The 19,505-nt window shown below is 33.2% G+C and overlaps 3 protein-coding genes across 4 annotated transcripts in view; all 3 read right to left on the reverse strand.

Moving 5' to 3' along the window:
- On the reverse strand, nucleotides 1-8,684 carry LOC149727660 (cytochrome P450 3A25-like). 2 transcript variants are annotated; one of them, XM_089888607.1, is made up of 15 exons: nucleotides 8,555-8,684; nucleotides 7,971-8,082; nucleotides 7,153-7,202; nucleotides 6,993-7,089; nucleotides 6,536-6,615; nucleotides 6,080-6,214; nucleotides 5,514-5,580; nucleotides 5,132-5,225; nucleotides 4,522-4,646; nucleotides 4,047-4,119; nucleotides 3,226-3,386; nucleotides 1,853-1,941; nucleotides 1,414-1,551; nucleotides 730-886; nucleotides 1-384 (listed from the first exon to the last, which is right to left on the reverse strand). In XM_089888607.1, exons 1-15 carry the CDS (start codon nucleotides 8,623-8,625, stop codon nucleotides 304-306), a joined length of 1,530 nt encoding a protein of 509 aa, XP_089744733.1. In that variant the 5' UTR covers nucleotides 8,626-8,684; the 3' UTR covers nucleotides 1-303. The 2 variants fall into 2 exon arrangements, with proteins under 2 accessions (XP_089744733.1, XP_089744732.1); XM_089888606.1 differs by having other exon boundaries at nucleotides 4,047-4,125.
- On the reverse strand, nucleotides 8,683-18,222 carry LOC149727661 (cytochrome P450 3A14-like). Its single transcript, XM_089888605.1, is given in 16 exon segments — nucleotides 8,683-9,520; nucleotides 9,522-9,599; nucleotides 9,971-10,127; nucleotides 10,436-10,573; nucleotides 10,836-10,924; nucleotides 11,878-12,038; nucleotides 12,282-12,354; nucleotides 12,719-12,843; nucleotides 13,331-13,424; nucleotides 14,668-14,734; nucleotides 15,063-15,197; nucleotides 15,753-15,832; nucleotides 16,265-16,361; nucleotides 16,875-16,924; nucleotides 17,751-17,862; nucleotides 18,084-18,222. Coding segments are annotated over 16 exon segments (1,581 nt in total). The 5' UTR covers nucleotides 18,155-18,222; the 3' UTR covers nucleotides 8,683-9,466.
- Nucleotides 18,211-19,505, reverse strand: part of LOC149727662 (cytochrome P450 3A5-like) — a 14,780-nt gene continuing 13,485 nt past the window's right edge. The window contains exons 20-21 of the mRNA XM_089888608.1: nucleotides 19,240-19,396; nucleotides 18,211-18,835 (exon numbers count right to left, since the gene is read on the reverse strand). Coding sequence (XP_089744734.1) covers nucleotides 18,755-18,835; nucleotides 19,240-19,396 — 238 coding nt within the window. The 3' untranslated portion in view covers nucleotides 18,211-18,754. The remainder of the gene's footprint in view (nucleotides 18,836-19,239; nucleotides 19,397-19,505) is intronic.

Here is a 19,505-nt window from a genome sequence, read left to right on the forward strand (position 1 = left end):
TAAGCTTCTAATTTTAATCATAGAATTAGAGTGCAGTGCACTATAGGCTATATTGACAGAAAATCAAATAATCAAACATTACCCTGTGGTACTTCACACAAACAATACTAAAACTGAACAGCATTCCATGGTGGCATCTAATGCTAAATAATTACTTACGGAAAAAAACTAAAGCATGTAACATCCTGCGTCTAAAATTATTAGGAACATACATCATTTGTAACTTCTATGAATTGACAAATATGCCTGATCGACGAACAACCAAATTAAGCATTATTTCATTTGCAAACAAGTTTAAAGTTATCATTCCCTTGCTGTAACTTTGAGGAAGAGATCTTGCTTTGTTCTCATTCCACTCTTGAATGAAACGTCAATTGGAGCAGCCTTAAATACAAAGTCTATATTAGCCTTATACGTTGGAAAAATAAGATTAAAATAACTACATTTTTCAAACATAATTGAAATCATAAAATAAAAACACAGAACTAGACTAGAAAATAATTGGTAGTCTATTGTGTAAAGAAGAATCCCTTTGCCCTGTGATTTTAGGTCAGAGCATATCGAACTGTCGTATTGCGATTTACACTTCTTATCTTTTTTATAATGTTTTAGAACCGGTGCATAAAAAAAGCAAATCTTAATGACATTAAGAAATATACATAAAAACATTAAGCTAAAGATATAGTCCCTAAAGCATTCTTCCCAGAATAGTCACTAAGTTTCACTCACAGGGGTATCTTCACAAACATCGAGATGAAATTTCTGCAGAAGTTTTGCGAAAGTGATTTTAATTTCAAGAAGTGCAAATCTCATTCCAATACAGTTACGTGGACCAGCACCGAATGGCTGGAATATCATTGGATCAATCTCATTCATGTCCAACATTCTGTACAAACAAAAAGAATAATTTGATTGATATGTGACAAAACTTTAAACAGAAAAATTCAGCACATTTTTAATAAATAAATAATACTTTTTAATTTTGAGCTTAAAGGAAATACGGAGATTTTTTACTTTTTATAAATAAAATAAAGAAAAATTGTTATTAATGAATGAATGAATGAATGAATGTAACTTACTTTATCCTCGCGTAGCCGGAAAACGACAGTCGTTATCACACGGGTTTAACACCTCGTGCCAGCTTACGAGTTACCATGTATGTTACTTTGTGAGTGATTATTATTTTTTATTTTTTTTTGGATTTTTTTTTATGTATGGCTAATAATTTAGACAACCCATTAGTGACCACTGGGTTGGAGCAATTGCCGTTAAGTGTCTTGCCCAAGGACACATACGCCCACAATGGTAACAGCGACGAGCCTTGAACCCATTACCTCTGGGTTACAGGCAGGCGCGCTAACCACTATGCCACGGCGCCAGACAATTATTAAATTTATGATACAGTCAAATCACCTTTCTGGTTTAAACACAAGGGGATCTTCCCAAAACTCTTCATCTCTTCCCATCCCATACACCGGGATCTGGACGGTGATTCCTTTCTTGATTGTCAAGCCATGGATAGTAATATCACGCTCACAGTATCGGGAGTTCCTTAACAATATAAACCAGTCATAGCCTAACTTGTCGAACCAGGAATTTAGGTCAGATTTGGCCTATTCCCCACTTCCCCAGTAAATAACAGCTTAACAAGAACTTTATTTATCTCCTGGAACACTGTTTCAACAGTTGGATAAAAATGTGAGGTTTTTGTAACCAAACATTCTAAACCCATATTGAATAATTTTATTAATTTGTTACAATTAACTTAAAGTTAGAAATCCAACGTTGCCAAAACCATTGTAATAAATGCGATGTCATGTTAGAATTATTCAAATTTAGTTGACATACTTACATAGGAGCAGGTGGATAAAGTCTCAATGATTCATTCAGACATTGCATTATGTATTTCAAATCATTCATTGCCTCGTATGTCAACCCACCCTGTAACGCAAACTGTGTATAATTCTAACTAAAAAATTTATCCCATTTCCTTGGTATACTTAATATTTCTGTACACAGGCAAGGTAGGATTACCCAAAGTTAGTATAGACCAAGTTAGGAAACGGCGCTCGTGTCCGCCATTACGGAGCCCACAGAGCGTGAATCGCCTATACAAATGCATGGTCGGCATGTGTTCATTTAGCTCTTGTAAGCGATACAAAGTTAGAAAACACGTATAGCGGTTGTTTTAACATTTAAAATATAATTTCTAATATAAATCTTGTTATATAATATTAAATCTTAGAATTAATGTGAAGTAAATTAATATTTTGACTGGTTTTCGGCGTACAGTGTGGTTTAACAGGATACTTTACGTTGGCGATTAAGACTAGCAGCAATCAGCTTACTTTACATAATAGTATATGATCATACCTACGAATCTACAGAGCCATTCTTTACTACATTTATAATCCAACATGAGTGGACATGCAGCTCCAAACTGCTTAGGTACTAGCAGATAAGGTGTTCGCGTTTTCCTATTTCATAAAGACCCGTAAAGTACTAACTCAAGCAGAGGACCAAAAATAGTAACTCAGTATTGTTTTCCTCAATGTCACTTTGATATTGGGCCAATTTTACAAAGATACCTTAAGTTTCGTTGCCGGGTATACGTGTTAAGTTTGTGAGCCAAAAAGTAAAATCACGGCAATTTACATGCAAAACTACAGCCAGATACATCAGTTTATGGTAATGTTATGCGTTTTTGTTTATATTTTTATATTTTAAACATGTTCTTTTATGTTTTTGGTTGGTAAACTTGATATTTTCTGGTTTTTTTACTCTTTAATCGATTGAGTGTTCAATAAAAGTTGATTATTTTTGTGAGGTTTATTATTATGATAAAATATAACATTAGTAGAAAGCCATTTTCATGCGCAGAAGTGCTTGGTTTTTAAAAAATCGCAATATTTAAACGAAAAACAGCACCCAGCAATGATAAAATGCTATGCCGTGGGCTCCGTAATGGTGGCGTCAATGACGTCATAGACGCGCGACAATGGAAAACAAGACTCGTTGTTTTACAATCCGTTTCCTAACTTGGTCTATACTAACTTTGGGATTACCAAATGACTTAAATAGCATATTTTGCCAACGACTAGTTTCATCAGTTTCAATAGATTATGTTATGATGCAATCGTCCATTAGTTCACAGTCAGATTTAAGGAATTTCTCCGACACAGTTCTCATCCATATAGAATAGACATAAGCATGCAACCAACTCACATGTTTAGCAATGACTTGTTTAATCTCTTCCCTGCATTTGTGTTGTGCATCTTTATACACAGCCAGGTTATATGCAAGGAACACCATGGCACTTGCTGTAGTTTCAAAACCACCAAACATCATCAGAAGACTGTTGGCAGTCACTTCTATTTCGGTTAAACCTACAAGGAAATAAATGATAAGGTAAACACAACATGTAAATTTATATGTAAAACACAACAAATTTTAAACTAGCTTCTTAACATACTGTGACTCGATCCACAATGTTGTCACCAATTTGAGTGTGAACTTCCCTGCCAATACATTTACTGATTTCAACCCAGTGGTAACTGATGGGTTGTTCAAATTGACAGCCATAAAAAAAACAATTTCTCAGAAAACTAAACTCATGGTAACTCATAATCGTTAGCACAAGAAAGCGCTTACAATATATATACACATACAATAGGAACCGGCGCCGTGGCATATTGGTGAGCGTGCCTGCTTGTAACCCAGAGGTAAAGGGTTCAAGGCTCCTTCCTGCTACCACTGTGGGCGTATGTGTCCCTGGGCAAAACACTTAACGACAATTGCTCCAGCCCAGTGGCTACTAATGGGTTGTACGAATTATCAGCCATACTAAAAAGAATAAAAAAATCCCACAAAAGAATAATCACCTACAAAGTAACATACATGGTAACTCGTAAGCTGGCACGAGGTGTTAAACCCGTGTGATAACGACTGTCGTTTTACGGCAACGCAGGATAAAGTAAGTTAACTTCATTCATATATATACATAAAATCAGCAATCTTACTACACAATTATATAAATTATTCTTTACCTTTAGTTGCTCCATTCTTTACCTCATTATCTGTTATCTCAGAATTAATCATTGTCTGCAGAATATCCACCCTCTGCATGTAACAAGTCAAACCAATATTCATAAATATGAATTACTAATTTACACGGACCATGCACTGGTACAACTACTGAGTTTTTGATAACAAAATCTAACCTGGGGTAGTTCATTGTCAATAAATTTTAATAAAAATGTTTATTTAATTCCCGTGTCTTAAATTGCAGCTATTCAGTAAAGAAATGAAATAAATAAACTGATTGTTGGACATAGCAGAAGCATAAAAAGAGAACAATAATTTATAGTTTAAAGATTAATGTCATCGGCCTGACAAAGAAAATCTAGGATTTATGCCAGACTTTGTCTATTACACAAACAACCATATTTAATTTACTAACAGCATAGTAGGCAAAGATTGAAAGTATTTGTCACCTTTTGAACATATAGTAAAGCAACAAACCTGTTCGACATTTGCTTTGTTCTTTTTCACAGTCTTATCTAGCCGGGCAAAATAACGCAAACAATCTTTTGGTAAAAGACTGTAATCAAATACTTTAGCAATATTTTCCGTCCATGGAAACATCACTGAATGATAAAAAAAATGTTTTTTGGGCAATTTTTTACGTCAAGTAAGCAGAGGTGTTATTGATGGGGTAAGGCCAATTTATATAAAATGCCGTTTTGGGAAAACGTTTTTTACCAGACTTTGTAAATTGATTGTTTTTTATATTATTCATGATAGGTGCATGTTCATTTGGGTTATGTCCATTTTTGCTTACACTGGTGAAGTTTATAACAAAAACACACAGTTTAATGTTTGGGTCCTAGGTGTTGCACGGGGTGTTAAAGGACACCACACATGTGTATAATAAACCACTGTGTCTGTGTTTTGCCTTACTAATTGACCAAGCATATGAAGATAAACCAGGATTGAAAGAACCTAAATTAAACAAGTTAAGAGACTGACAATGCCATTTAGGCGAAATATATGTTTTTTTGTATAATTGGTTGTACTTGTTTTTTATTTGCTACGTTTTTGCAGCACCGACCCTCAAATTCAACATACTTACGGAATATAAGAAAGAATGGATTCTTAAAGACTGGGTAGTTAAAAAGTTCCAAAGCCATCTTAACTACTTCAGGTTCCTGTCCTTGTGGTTTTGACTGTGACAAAACAACTGATTATTATGTCATAATTAACAAGATAGAGTATAATAGTAATATTCAAAGCTTTTATTTTACTCAATACAAAAGCTATGATTTTTAACTGGCACTCTTTTCCACTCTTTTTTATCCATACGAATTTTTAACAACTATCGTTTTGCTCTTGATTCCCTTCTTAAATAACATTATCTTTGCTATCTTTTTCAGAGAGATATATCAAATTATATTATTATGTAAAGCTGCCGGTATGAGTGTGTACATACTAAATTCATCCACGTAACTACTTGCCTGTGAGTCGACATTCACACCAAAGGCTGCAGAACAAATTGAATCTATCGCAACTTTGGAAAATACACTGCATTAAAACAGAATATTAAAACAGAGAACAAAAAAGCTGTACACCAATATTACATAAAAGTTCTAATTTTTATAAAATATCTTCTAACAAATGACACAGTTTTACACAAGGTCTAACAAAACTTATATTTATTTATATATATATGGCACACCTAAGCTAGTTTTACGTCACATCAGTGTGACCAGGTAAACTTACTTTATTCTCGCATGGCTAAAAAACGACAGTCGTTAAACACGGATGTTCATACGTCTCACGCCAGCTTACAAGTTACCAAGTATGTTACTTTTTGGGTGATTATTATTTTTTTTTTTATAAGTTAAAAGCAGGTACGCTAACCACTTTCCACAGCGCTGGACGAAACTCTAGGTTTCATCTTGTTTCGCTTTGGAACCTTTGGCGTGCAGATTAACGCAAGACTAAAATATGAATAAAAATAGCCTACTTGGAGTGCAGAATAACCCAACACTAAATACTAAAGTAGTTGAATATAACTTACACTGCAGGCTGGAATCTTCCATTACTATCTGAGTTTATCGTTCCAATGTTTTGAACAAAACTATCGGCACAATCTTCAACTATACCAAACATTTCTTTCAACTTTGAAGAAGTAAACGTTGGAGAAAGGGTGTCCCTGTGGAAAAAGGTGTAAATTTCATAACAATTTATTTATTTCTGATGAATACCATTGTATTTAAAACTACAAAGTTCTCTGTGTATTTTAGTATAGTCACTTTGAGTGCCAAGTTCGTAAAAACTGGGTATTTATACACACACACATATATGTATATATATATATATATATATATATAAGTATACACAAATACCTATGTATACAGAACTAAATGATTAAACAGCAATGTGGCTCTACTGTAAAAAAAATGAACCATATATTTCTATTAAAACATAGAACAACAGGACTGCTTTAAAAAATAATAACTAAATTAGTAAATACCTCACTCTTTTCCATTGCTTACCACTGATAGCAGTTAGATTGTCATTGAACTCTTTACCATTTGCGTTTTGAAAGTTTTTCTAAAATTTAAAACATCTATACATGAAAATCCAAGCGAAATTAAAATAAAATCATATCCTCAGATAAGTAATTGGTTTAAATCCGAAGTGATCATATATACCATAAGTATGTATCTAACCTGTTTATTCTCAGATGGCAGAGCAACTACAGTTGGTATAACACAAAAGTTCGAGGGCACAATAGTTTAACCACGTACTTACGAGTTGCCATGTATTTAACTTTGTTAGTGATTGTTTTTTGTACGTATAAACTCAAAATAAAGTTATCGCTGAAAACTGGTAATTAAAAATCAAATTATTCAAAGATATCACATAGAGTGAATATACAAAACAAAATTCAGTTGTTATAAACATTAAACAAATACAACTAAACGCACCTGTCTATCTGGAAATATATGAAATTCTTTTATCATGATTTGCTTTAAAATTTCTGGGTCACCAACATAAACATGTGGACTTAAACCAATGTAATGACTGAAAAACAAATAAAGTAGTTTGTTAACAACTATAAGTAAACCATATAACCGTACACCTTACCCATAAATTGGCCCAAACTTTTGTTTCAATTCTAAATGTCTCTTATAGCCCTGCCAAGGTAAAATTTACAAAATTGTTTTGTGCAACATTAAATGAAAATAATAGTTTACTGCATTTTTTATGGTTTTAATCCCAGGCAGTTTTAAATTTGGCTCTGGTCATTCTTGAGTTGGATTGAATTACTCAGTTCTATCATAGCGGTCAATGGTGTACTCTGACAAATAAGCTAACATTGTGCAATAAATTGGTGTTTTTGATAAACATGGAAAATTGATAGAGGTTTTAGGAGTTAGGGAAATGTTAAGAAACCTTTCATCTTGGTTTTCTTTAAATAGTTGAAACTTCAATGGTATTCTACACAGTATGTATTGTATAAAAACAAGAGTTATTTCGTGATAAAGTAACTTATTATATTTGGGTTTAACAAACTAAAACGATGGATATCTACAAACATATAATAACAATATAATACATCATAATAAACCTAAAGTAAACGCTGTACAACCTAACTATACTGCAGTATCAATTAAACTAACTGGTGACTGTGCATACAACACGACACGACAAAAGCGTTAATGACTCGGCGCAGGCAGCAGGAATAAAAGCGTCAGAATGTTATCAAGGCGAGACGAGTTAGCGGTAAAATACTACCACAATGTTGCTCATAGAGATCACATAGCACACAGCAATTACGGCCAATTTGATCTTAGAAATAATATAAATCTGTACATGTATAGCTATATTTGTGTAAGGTGCCTGTCATAGACCTAGGATTCATGCCAGATTTGGCTCAATACAGAACTTCAGTAGAAACTCACTGCATCAGAATCTTTAAAGAATTTGCTCATGTTTCCAACCCCCAGTATTGTAGGTGGATCATGTGGTATGTTAAGGTCCTTTAGCACTTGCCATCTTTTGTGGATGTACAGTCTGTATGAAAGAAATGCAGTTGAACAGAGATTTAATGGAGGAGCTTAATGATAAAAAGTTGGGTGGGTACATGTTCGTCGATGTACGGGTTTGAAGCTCAAAGCTGCCACTGATGGTTTGTTGTGCAAACACTTATTGTTAATTGCTCAAACATTGGTCCATAATTGATTGTCAATAATCTAGAAAAATAACAACCCTTAAAGTTACATACACGGAAACTCATAAACAGAACAGCCATGTTACTTACTGTTATTGTACAAATAGAAATAAATAAGTTGCATATTCCTAAAGCATCTTAACACCAACCTTTTAACGTATTTATTTCATTTACATTTTGACTTTTAATAGCCATAAACAATGTAAAACAGACATGTTATTTTAGAACACAAGGTATTTTACTACTTGGTAAATATAGTATTACAAAAATATTATGACTGTATGATATTTATTACAAATACCAAACTTTCCAAACCTGATAAGAATGAATGAAGTCAGGATTAAAATCCAAGTTTCCAGCGATAAAATATCAAGAGGAGTAATCATGGCTGGTGGAAATATCAGGAATATTTTAACAGCTATAAACCCTTAACACCTAGCACCCTGAAAGTAATATTTGGGTTAAAATTGACATTTATTGCAGGTATTAAACTAATAAACACAAATTACCACAGCAATGGTTAATGTAATAATTGCATATTCTTTATGTTTGGGGTGCAGGCTTGTATTTCAACAGTAATGGGAAAAACAAAAACAGGAAGATAGATTGAAATTGAAGAATGGCAGACTGGAATTTCATTTCCTCATATTCACAGTAAACTGCATGATACGTCACTTAATTATACAATACAGTTGGGCCGGGTTTATATTTACGCAACACAACAATTTATTCAATCTTTATGCGTTGAGTTAATGTGGGTAAACTTTATTAATAAATCTTAAAGCATAGTCAACTGCTACAAACATGAGACAAATCCTATTGCGAAGCAAGTTAGGGGCTGTGGTTTATAAGCCAGAGTTGACCCATTACTTAAGATCATGTAACACCACATGCCTTCAGAGTAGTTACATTGCTGAAACGAAATAAGTCTTAATCATTCACTTTTACATGATATAAAATTCACATGAAATAAAATTCATGTCATTTTAGTTCAAAACAAGATATCAAAATTAAATTTGAAAAATGGAACCCAATATCATAATGAAAACATACAGATTTTTTATATACTGTTTTGTAAGGGTGAGACCTAAGAAACAGTTTTTCAAAATTACCCATGGTAGCAATAGAAGCAGAATAGTGGTTTAAATTGCAATGAAAATTATCGTATTAAAAGTACAGAGTTAAAACAATCATTTGATAAAACTTGGCCAATTAAAGACAGAATAATTACAGAATTACAGTTAGAAGATAATACACCAGTAAAGATGGAACTACTCTAAGTCTCTAATGCTTTAACTTTCAAGTAGAGAGTTTCCTTTGGTTTCATGCTGGTTTTGAATCCAACTTTTAACGGAGGTGCCTGAACAAATTTTCATTGTTTACAAATAATTGAACGAATTGAACTCTTTATCCTCATGTGGTGGGGCAACAACAGTTGTTTATATCACAGGTCTTATGTTTCAAATACCTCATGGCCAGTTACAAGTTACCATGTATGCAACTTTGTTGGTGATTGTTTGTTAGGAGAAATTTTTAAATATGTATCTGACATTTGGGACAACATAGAACGAAGCATTTGCTTTTAAGTGTCTTAATAAAGGCACAAAAAATGTCTTTGAAATATTGGTAAATCTTTAGTAAAAAAACAAAAGTGTGGCTTTTGTAGTTAAAAGGGTTTTTCTTAAAAAGTTTAAGAACCAATAGTCTTTAGAATAAATAAGTTTCACTCACAGGGGTATCTTCACAAACATCGAGATGAAATTTCTGCAGAAGTTTTGCGAAAGTGATTTTAATTTCAAGAAGTGCAAATCTCATTCCAATACAGTTACGTGGACCAGCACCAAATGGTTGAAATATCATTGGATCAATCTCATTCATGTCCAACATTCTGTACAAACAAAACATTTCTTGCATTAATTGGGTTAATTCCAATATTTGCAGTAAGTGTAAATAGATAAATTTTTTTCTTTTTTTCTCACACTAAAAAAGACTAGTGATAAAATACATAACAAATTTTAGCACAGTAGAGGTTCGTTTACAATTCGTAAAACAAACATTTTCATATTAATATTAAGGATTTAAATCACTATTAACCAATACGTACACAGCATAATATAACAAGGTATTCCATGTAAAGTTACCGTTCCTATACACCGGTGTTTTCACTATATTGTGCAAACATAATCACATACTTACCTATCTGGGTTAAAAGTCAAAGGTTCATTCCAAAACTCTTCATCTCTTCCCATTCCAAACACTGGGATATTTACGAGTGTCCCTTTAGGAATGGTCACCCCATTTATTGTAATGTCGCGTTCACAGTATCTTGAATTACTAAATATAAAGGTGTGTCAGCAAACATGAATAAGCTGCCTAAACATTTCTTTTCTAGGAAGAAATTTCACTTTATTGAACCAAAGTTTCATCTTCCATCTAGCAAGACATCAGGGCAGCTATACACTTTATGCAGAAGACTATTACTGCATTACGATCATGTCTGGGAACAAAAGTAGGGCAAAGCTGTTGCTGCCAAGAATGTTGTATTTTAAATTGGCAAATTATTCATAATTATTCGTTATCCATATAAAACACTCACGCAGGTACAAGCGAATAAAGCCTCATAGATTCATTGAGACACTGAGTCATATATTTCAAATCCTGCACAGCTTCATAAGTCAATCCACCCTGTATGGATATCATGATAAACATTACAATGTTAGGAATGTTGGACATTTATACAAGTAGAGTAAGAACGACAATCGTTATAACAGGGGTGTTCTGTTTCATACATCTCATGCCGGCTTTCAAATAACCAACTACTCACTTTTGTAAGTAAATTTTTCCCTGCATGACTAACAACTTAAACTATCCATTGATGACCACTGGGTTGGAGCAACGCAGGTTAAATGCTTTAATAAATACACGCATGGCTATAATATCAAGCTTGAACACTTATTCCTTTAGCTAAGAGATATTTGCTCTAACCGAGGGGCTCTTAAACTTTTTGAAGCACCCCCCCCAATAAAGATCTCAACAAACTTGCGCCCCCCTTTTTGTTAAATTATCAGTGGTGTTCAACTAATTTCTGCCATAATCCACCACAGCCAAACCTGACATATTGGACATGCTTTAAACCTCACCCCCTTGGTTGACTGTATCTGTATTATTGCGTAAAACACATTATCGCGATCAACGCAAAAGTGAAGTCAAATAACCGTTCTGTTTACATTTGCATAGTTTAGCCTTATATTTGCCATGTTTTTTCCTAGCCAGGTAGACTGTTTGTTACGAAATAGTAGGGATTAATTGCATCATAATAGCGATTGTTTTGCCTGGCAATTAATTACGACATAATAGCAATTCACACGGCGAATATTTACATCATAATAGGGATTAACACCTTATCATTTAGCATGTGTAAGAGGTTTAAAAACAGACTTAAAGGTTTGCTATTTTAATTTAACTTTTGCGTGCGTCGTATTTAAACCTTTTGAACACTACTGTAATGAGACATATAACACTTTATTTTATATATTTTTTCGCGACCCCCTTCCGAGTGTGACACGCCCCCCCCAGTTTAAGAACCACTGCTCTAACCACTACCAAGGGTTTGGTAAATATGCATACAACCAACTCACATGTTCAGCAATGACTTGTTCAATCTCTTCCCTGCATTTGTGTTGTGCATCTTTATACACAGCCAGGTTATATGCAAGGAACACCATGGCGTTAGATGTTGTTTCATATCCAGCCAGCAACATGATTATACTGTTGCCTTTCATTTCAGTTTTTGTAACCCCTGCATTTAAACGGTTATTAAAACCATGTATGTATCTTTCTAGATAAATGTTTTTTTTCTTTTTTTTGTGATACCATCAATTGAGAAACCCATTAGTGAACAATGTGCTGGAGCGATGTGTTATGTGGCTTGTATAAGAATACACACACACACAATTATAGCAGCATTGAGCCTTGAACTCAGTATCCTTTCGTTTGTGCTTATATTGGTAAATATAGTTTCATCACTGGCTCACATACAAACCTTTCACTACTCCATTCTTCACATCTTCTTCTGTTATTTGAGAATCAATCATTGTTTGCAAGATGTCTGTTCTCTGTGGTAAATAAAATAATGCGTTTTATTCGTTTTTTTAATTTCAAACAAGTGTAAAAATCTTACAGTGAGTTTTCCAAACTTAATTAGAATTAGAACCAAACATAAACCATTCATTTCTTTAAATTTAATATTAAAGATTAAATTAATTTAATTAATATAGAGAACTGGAAACAAACATTCTACTTAAATGAGAGACAGATGATGCTAGTTGTCGAAACATATATCTCTTCTCTATACTATTAGTTGAGTTCATTTTTTTTGCTGCGTGTTCAGTAGCACTTAAGCAACAATACAACATTTATTATTAATTATTTAATTGTAACAACTGACATGCAACGCATTCATTGAAATTATAAACTTACTTGTTTCTTTTCCTTTTTACTTTCAACAACAGAATCGATAAGTCTTGCAAAATATCTGACGTACTTTCTCGGGAAAATAGTATAATCAAACTTTTCTGCAATCTTTTCCGTCCATGGGAAGATTACTATGGATGCAAATGTTGTCTTAGAGTTAAAAGGAAGAAGTATCAAGCAAAATTGTGCCTTTTCCAGCATAAAGGAATATTTAATTATTATTAGATGACAGATTTTAATAAAACAACAAAATGTTGCTTTTATTTATTCTTGATTTTCAATCAAAAACTTGTAAGCGACACAAAGTACATGGAATAAGTGTAAGTTTCCATGACACACAGGAATAAGTAAGTAATCATCCATTATTCGTCTGGTTTATGTTGATAGACATGGTGTCTTTGGGCAAGACATTTAACAAACATTGCTTTAGTTCATTAGCCCCTAATGGGTGGTAGTCACGCAATGGGCCAACTTCAGCCTAAATTTGCAGGGCCCATGTCATGTCACACTATAGGTCCTCACCCACATGAAATAGAATTTCTAATTCCATGATATGTTAGCTTTACTGAATTATAGAGAAACTAAACCTACACTGTGTTGAATATTACAATTACTTACAAAACATATATAACATTGGGTTCCTGAAGAATTCAAATGCAAGCAACTCGCGAGCCATTTTTGCCACCTGAGATTCTTCACCATTATTTCCTGCCTGTAAATGGGTTTTATATTAGTGCATAAACACATATTGGTGCCAAGTTAATGGACCAACTCTGGGCAAAAGTTTAAGTCCAGTGAACTATTATGCTTTAGGACCTGACCCACTTAGAAGGAAACAGAATAGAAAGTATATTTCCAAATGACAAAAGATCACAGATCTAATGAATGAACACGTTTTAAACTAATTAGCATAAGATAGTAGAGTCGGAGAAGATGGGACACCTTTAACACATAATATCCAAATAGCCTAATCGTGTTTTAAACAATTAACAACGGTCTGTGAAAGTCGTGAAGATACGGTTTTATAGTTCATTAAATGTTCTTTATTTACTTCCAAATGAAAAGAGAAAACAAAATGAAAAGGTGTCCCATCTACCCCCACCCTGCTATATTAATTAATCCCTTTACTACGGTCGACTGGGCTCGATTAAAAACAAATCTGAAGTAACCAACAAAACGGGTTCTAATCGCCATTGGTGACTGTGGAGCAGTAGGCAGAATGTATTTATACATGTATTATAACTAATGAAACTTATGACGTATGAGGATTGAGTGATTGGTAAAGAATATGTGTAAATACGCTTTGTACAACTCCTGTACCATGTGTTTATTGTAAACTTACACTAGTTAACGTTGTCGTCGCTTAAAAACGTTTGTTTTCATGAATTTTGACAAACCGTAATCACGCAGTAATTAGGTAATGTTAGAAGTTAATATTAATCATATGATGTTGGATTAAAAATAATGTTTCAATTACGATTAATGATAATACGGTATAAGAGTAGTGCATTTAATGAGTTCCCACTTAAATGCTAATAGTTTGATTCAGTCGTGAATCGTTGTGTGGATTTCTTATCTTATATAACACGTGCCGTCGTTCCCCGCCGAACTCCAGACAGTGTTTCCGCTATGTAAAGTGCATGAGGAAAGTAATCGTTAATTAATCGCTCATTGTGCGGTTTTAAATCTGAAAATTTAGTCTAAAAATTATAAATATATATTATGATTTGATTTCAATCAAGAGATTAAAGAAAAATGCTAGAATTGAGAATTAGGTTAAGTGCGGAAAATAATAAAAACTATCAGCAACAACAACAACAACAAAGCCAAGAACAACTGTTCGACGAAAAAGGATCTATATGACCACTAACGTGTTCAAAAAGATTCAAGCAGTATAGTATTTCCACTGTTTACACTATAAGCTTAACACATGAAACATATTGTGGCAAGAATACCTGGGAGTCAACTTTGACACCGAATGCAGAAGAACAAATCCCATCCAATGTTAGTCGTCCAAATGCTCTGCAAAATATTTCGATCATTTAATTGATTCAAATTATTAAGCGACGGATTTTTAAGACCACAGATTTTAGGAATACTAAGTAAAATAATAAAAAAAAATTAAACTTTTTGTAATGATAGTTTAAATTGTTTTGCTAATATTTGTTAAGCTATTGGAATAGAATTTTGGTGTTCTAGCCAGACCTCAATTCTCCAACTCAGTGGTGTGTTATATCACCCTGGATGGCGGGGTAGTGGGGTAACTCTGGCCCAAACCTCACGTCCCATGTTTATCACTCTATAGGACCTCACCCACAAAGAATAGAATAAAATAAACTGTCCAACTCACAATGAAGCGTCAAATCTTCCGTCACCATCTGAGTTTATCGTTCCAATGTTTTGAACAAAACTATCGGCACAATCTTCAACTATACCAAACATTTCTTTCAACTTTGATGATGAGAATGTGGGAGAGAGGGTGTTCCTGGAGATACACAACTTAAATACAGCTGATGAAAATAATTTGCCCTTTTAAAGTATTACAGTTTTTTAAAAACTATTAAATTAATTTTAAGATGGAGTATGATTACTTTTTTCTTTTATAGTTAAGTTAATATGGTTGGAATGAACAGGCCAGTAGAGGAGTGTTGTGAAACTTTCCTTAACTAGATACAATTTGTCAAAAATTTTGGAATGTTTTGTTTGTTGTGTATAACTGTAAAAGTTTTATAAATTAGGCATCCAAAGGATTAAATGTGCTGTGTTTATTCATGCAATAAAATCTTTACAAAATTAAAGATATTTGACTGTTTTATTTAAAAAGCTTTAACATTTCAGGTCAAGACAGCTAGAATACAACTGATTCAATCATCCTACTTTAAAACTCAGGACAGAAAGTTCAGTCTGTCCTGAGTTTCGAGGAAATTGGCCTATTTAAATAAAAAAAAAATAGTCAACTCTGGCCTATATCTCAGGTTGCATGCTGTGGGACCTCACCCTTATAGAATAGAATACTAAATTTAGTATTAAATCCATTTACCTAATTCTTTTCCATTTCCTCCCACTCACAACAGTCAAAGCTGAGTTCATTTCTTTACCATTTACATCAAGTAGAGCAATCTGTGGTAACGTAAAATGTTTAAATACAACATCTTATACCTGATGCCCCACAATAGAAATATCATAACCAAATAACAGATTCCAAAGAAACTTAAATAGTTAATGTCATAACAGTAGATTCTATTTAATTAAGAGACTGATGATGCCATTTACGTGAAATATATATCTATTTATAATTTAATATACAATTGGTGGAAATTGATTTTGTCTGTTATAATTTCGAGGCACCAGATCCTGAAACATAGTTATAACTAATGAGATTGGTGATTGTGCAAATTATCAAACATACACAAAATCACTGTGAAACTCCTAACGAGATTGAGGTGTATAAAGCCAACATGTATGTTGAGCAATACCTATTAGACACACAGTTATTGCTCAGTTAAACACAAATAAATATTCGCGCAATACTTAATTAATAACATAACACACCTGCCTGTCAGGAAATGTAGAAAACTCTTTAATAAAGATTTTTTTCAAAATTTCTGGATCAGTTATCGTTATGGTGGGTGTAAGCCAATTGTATGCGCTGTGGAAAGAGCAGAAGTTAATGAACAATACTACATTAATATTTGAATTCACTTCTTAAAATGTTAATTTGAAAAAGTTAGTAAACAGTACTACATTAATGTGTGTAAGTGTATTCGCTTTAAAAACCTAAATTTTATTATTCTAATGTTGTGTCTTCGAGATGGTAAAGTTTAAAGCAGATAAAATATTGATGTAATAATTTTGACATTTTTAAATATCTTGAAAGTCAGTTCATGTATTACATTATGCCAAGCAAGAGCAGAATATTCCAATATTCAGTTTATATTATGGTGCATGGAATTTACACCAACAACAAAAGAAAAGTTTCAGCATTTGTTGTTTAAACTTGTTGAATAAATGGATTTTTTTTTTAAATTAGCTTTTTGTAAAAATAAACGCTAACAAGAGTAAGCTGTCATGTTCAGGAAAACCAAGTATAAGCCTAACAAGTTGATAACCAGGCTTTCAACATTATTTTTATTAATAAATACATACAGTGAATAATTCTTACCCATATATTGGTCCGTATTTTTTCTTCAAATCAAAATATCCCATAAACAACTGAGATAGAAAAAAACATTTAAAACACTTCAATAAAAATATCAATTTGCAAAGTTGAAAATGATTTCCTAAACCAATTTTTGATTCGTACCTAATTGCTACAGACGTCGCACTTTATGGCACGCAAATGTTACAAACTGAAGGTCACAAAGTGTTTTATAATGACACTTTCTTGGTGTTGGGGTGATGACCAAACCTCTTTCAAACCCAGGACTTGTAGCAAGACCTTATTTAGACATATATAATGCATACCAGGGTGTAGGTTTTATTTCATTTTAGTAAAATCTGGAGTGAGATTGTTAAAAACCAATTGAATGAATGAATGTGTCATACTTTATCCTCACGTGGCCGAAAAGCAACAGTCGTTATAACACGGGTGTTCATGCACCTCGTGCCAGCTTACAAGTTACAATGTGTATTACTTTGTAGGTGATTGATTTATGACTATGTATGACTGATAATTATACAACCCAATAATAATCACTGGGTTGGAGCAATTGCGGTAGTGTCTTGCCCAAGAACACATACACCCACATTGGCAGCAGTAACAAGCCTTAAACCCATTACCTATTGGTTACATGCAGGCGCGCTTACCACTATGTCAAGGCATTACTAGACAGAATTACACCCTAGGTCGTCAAACATGGGGAACGTCATTGATTAATGTGGTGAATGCAATATACTTTGGCTCTGCTTCTTTGTACAGACACCTAACAGCTGGGGAAAGTTTTTTTAGGCTTAAAACTAAAGTGCTAAAATATAAGATGTTATTCACCAACCCCTAACATTATGCCTATGCAGGTACAGAGAAATATGGTTAACTTACAAACTCAGGGTTTTTAATGAAATCCATCAAATTTCCAATGCCAAGTATAGTAGGTTGGTCATGTGGAATGTTTAAGTTCTTTAACACTTGCCATTTCTTATGGATGTATAATCTATCAAAATAATATTTTGTCAATCTACAAGATTGCGTCTAGTGTAAAACATAGATATCGTGAATAAATAGATGAGTTCCTTTGAGCAAGACAGTTAACACAGTTGCTTTAACCCAGTGGTCACAATGGTGGCTGTATCGGGGCTTTAACCCCAAACCCCTGGGTTACAGGCAGCCTCGCAAAACCCATATATTTATTATAAAATACCAAACTTTCCAAACCTGATAAGAATGAATGAAGTCAGGATTAAAATCCAAGTTTCCAACGATAAAATATCAAGAGGAGTAATCATGGCTGGTGGAAATATCAGGAATATTTTAACAGCTATAAACCCTTAACACCTGGCACCTTGAAAGTAATATTCGGGTTAAAATTGACATTTATTGCAGATTTTAAACTAATAAACACAAAATTTTTCCCAAACACATAAGAATGGAAGAATTTTTTCCAAAAGCATTTTAGTAAAATGTTAAAATAACAAAATGTACTTTTTCAAATGCAATACTAAAGAATATATAGCAGTTTAAAAAAACAAATAAAATGTCACCAAACAAAGTTAATTTTTATAGATATACAGAATAACCCATAGGTCAAATGCAGGGAAGCTAAACTGGTCATGAATTCACAGCTAAAATATAAAATTTAGGAGTGACAAGGATTTATCAAACTAATGACTTCTTATTTATCTTATGCATGTCATTACATGATTTTATTTATTGCTCAATTGCAAAGATCATATGAATTAAAACAACAAAGAGAGAATTATCGGCCAAATGATGGGTAAAATATGCTGGGATTATAAAATATAATCACCACAAATAATCTACAAAGCTATAAAGCTACATATGCGATTACAAGATAATACAACAGTAATGACACCATTAAGTGCAAGTTATTCTACTGCTGTAACTTTCAAATGAATCATTTCTTTTGGTCTCATTCCAGATTTGAAAGTAACTTCTAAAGGGGGTGCCTGAAACAATGTGTTTTGTTATTTTTGCTAAAAAAATATCTTTTTTATAAATTACATAAAAAAGGAGGTAAAAGACATAACATATTTGGGTAATAAGCCAACTCTGGTCTAAATCCTAGGTCCCATGGCATGCCTCGATGTCGGCCCCTTACCCATATAACAGATAGCAATAAGGAACTTTTCAATGAGCTAGAACTAAACATTATGTTTTGTTGTTCCAATAGGGTGAGGCCCAACAACAAGACACCATGGGACCTGAGATTTATGCCAGAGTTTGACCATTACATCATTTCCTATCTGACTAAGTATGCTCTCCTGAACGAAAGGTGGGGGGTGTCAAAGATATGGCAATATGTTGTTTCTGAAAAAAGGCTCACAATGCTAAAATAATAAGTTTCACTCACAGGGGTATCTTCACATACATCGAGATAAAATTTCTGCAGAAGTTTTGCGAAAGTGATTTTAATTTCAAGAAGTGCAAATCTCATTCCAATACAGTTACGTGGACCAGCACCGAATGGCTGAAATATCATTGGATCAATCTCATTCATGTCCAACATTCTGTACAAACAAAACAAGGTGAACAGAGCACAACTGCAGGAAAGTAGTAACGTTGAATAATGAGGAAAAAACACTTTTATATAAATGATTAATTTTCCATAAATGTGAA

Source organism: Ciona robusta, chromosome 11 (genome assembly GCF_009617815.1).
Source record: "Ciona robusta chromosome 11, ASM961781v2".
Classification (NCBI taxonomy): Eukaryota; Metazoa; Chordata; class Ascidiacea; order Phlebobranchia; family Cionidae; genus Ciona; species Ciona robusta.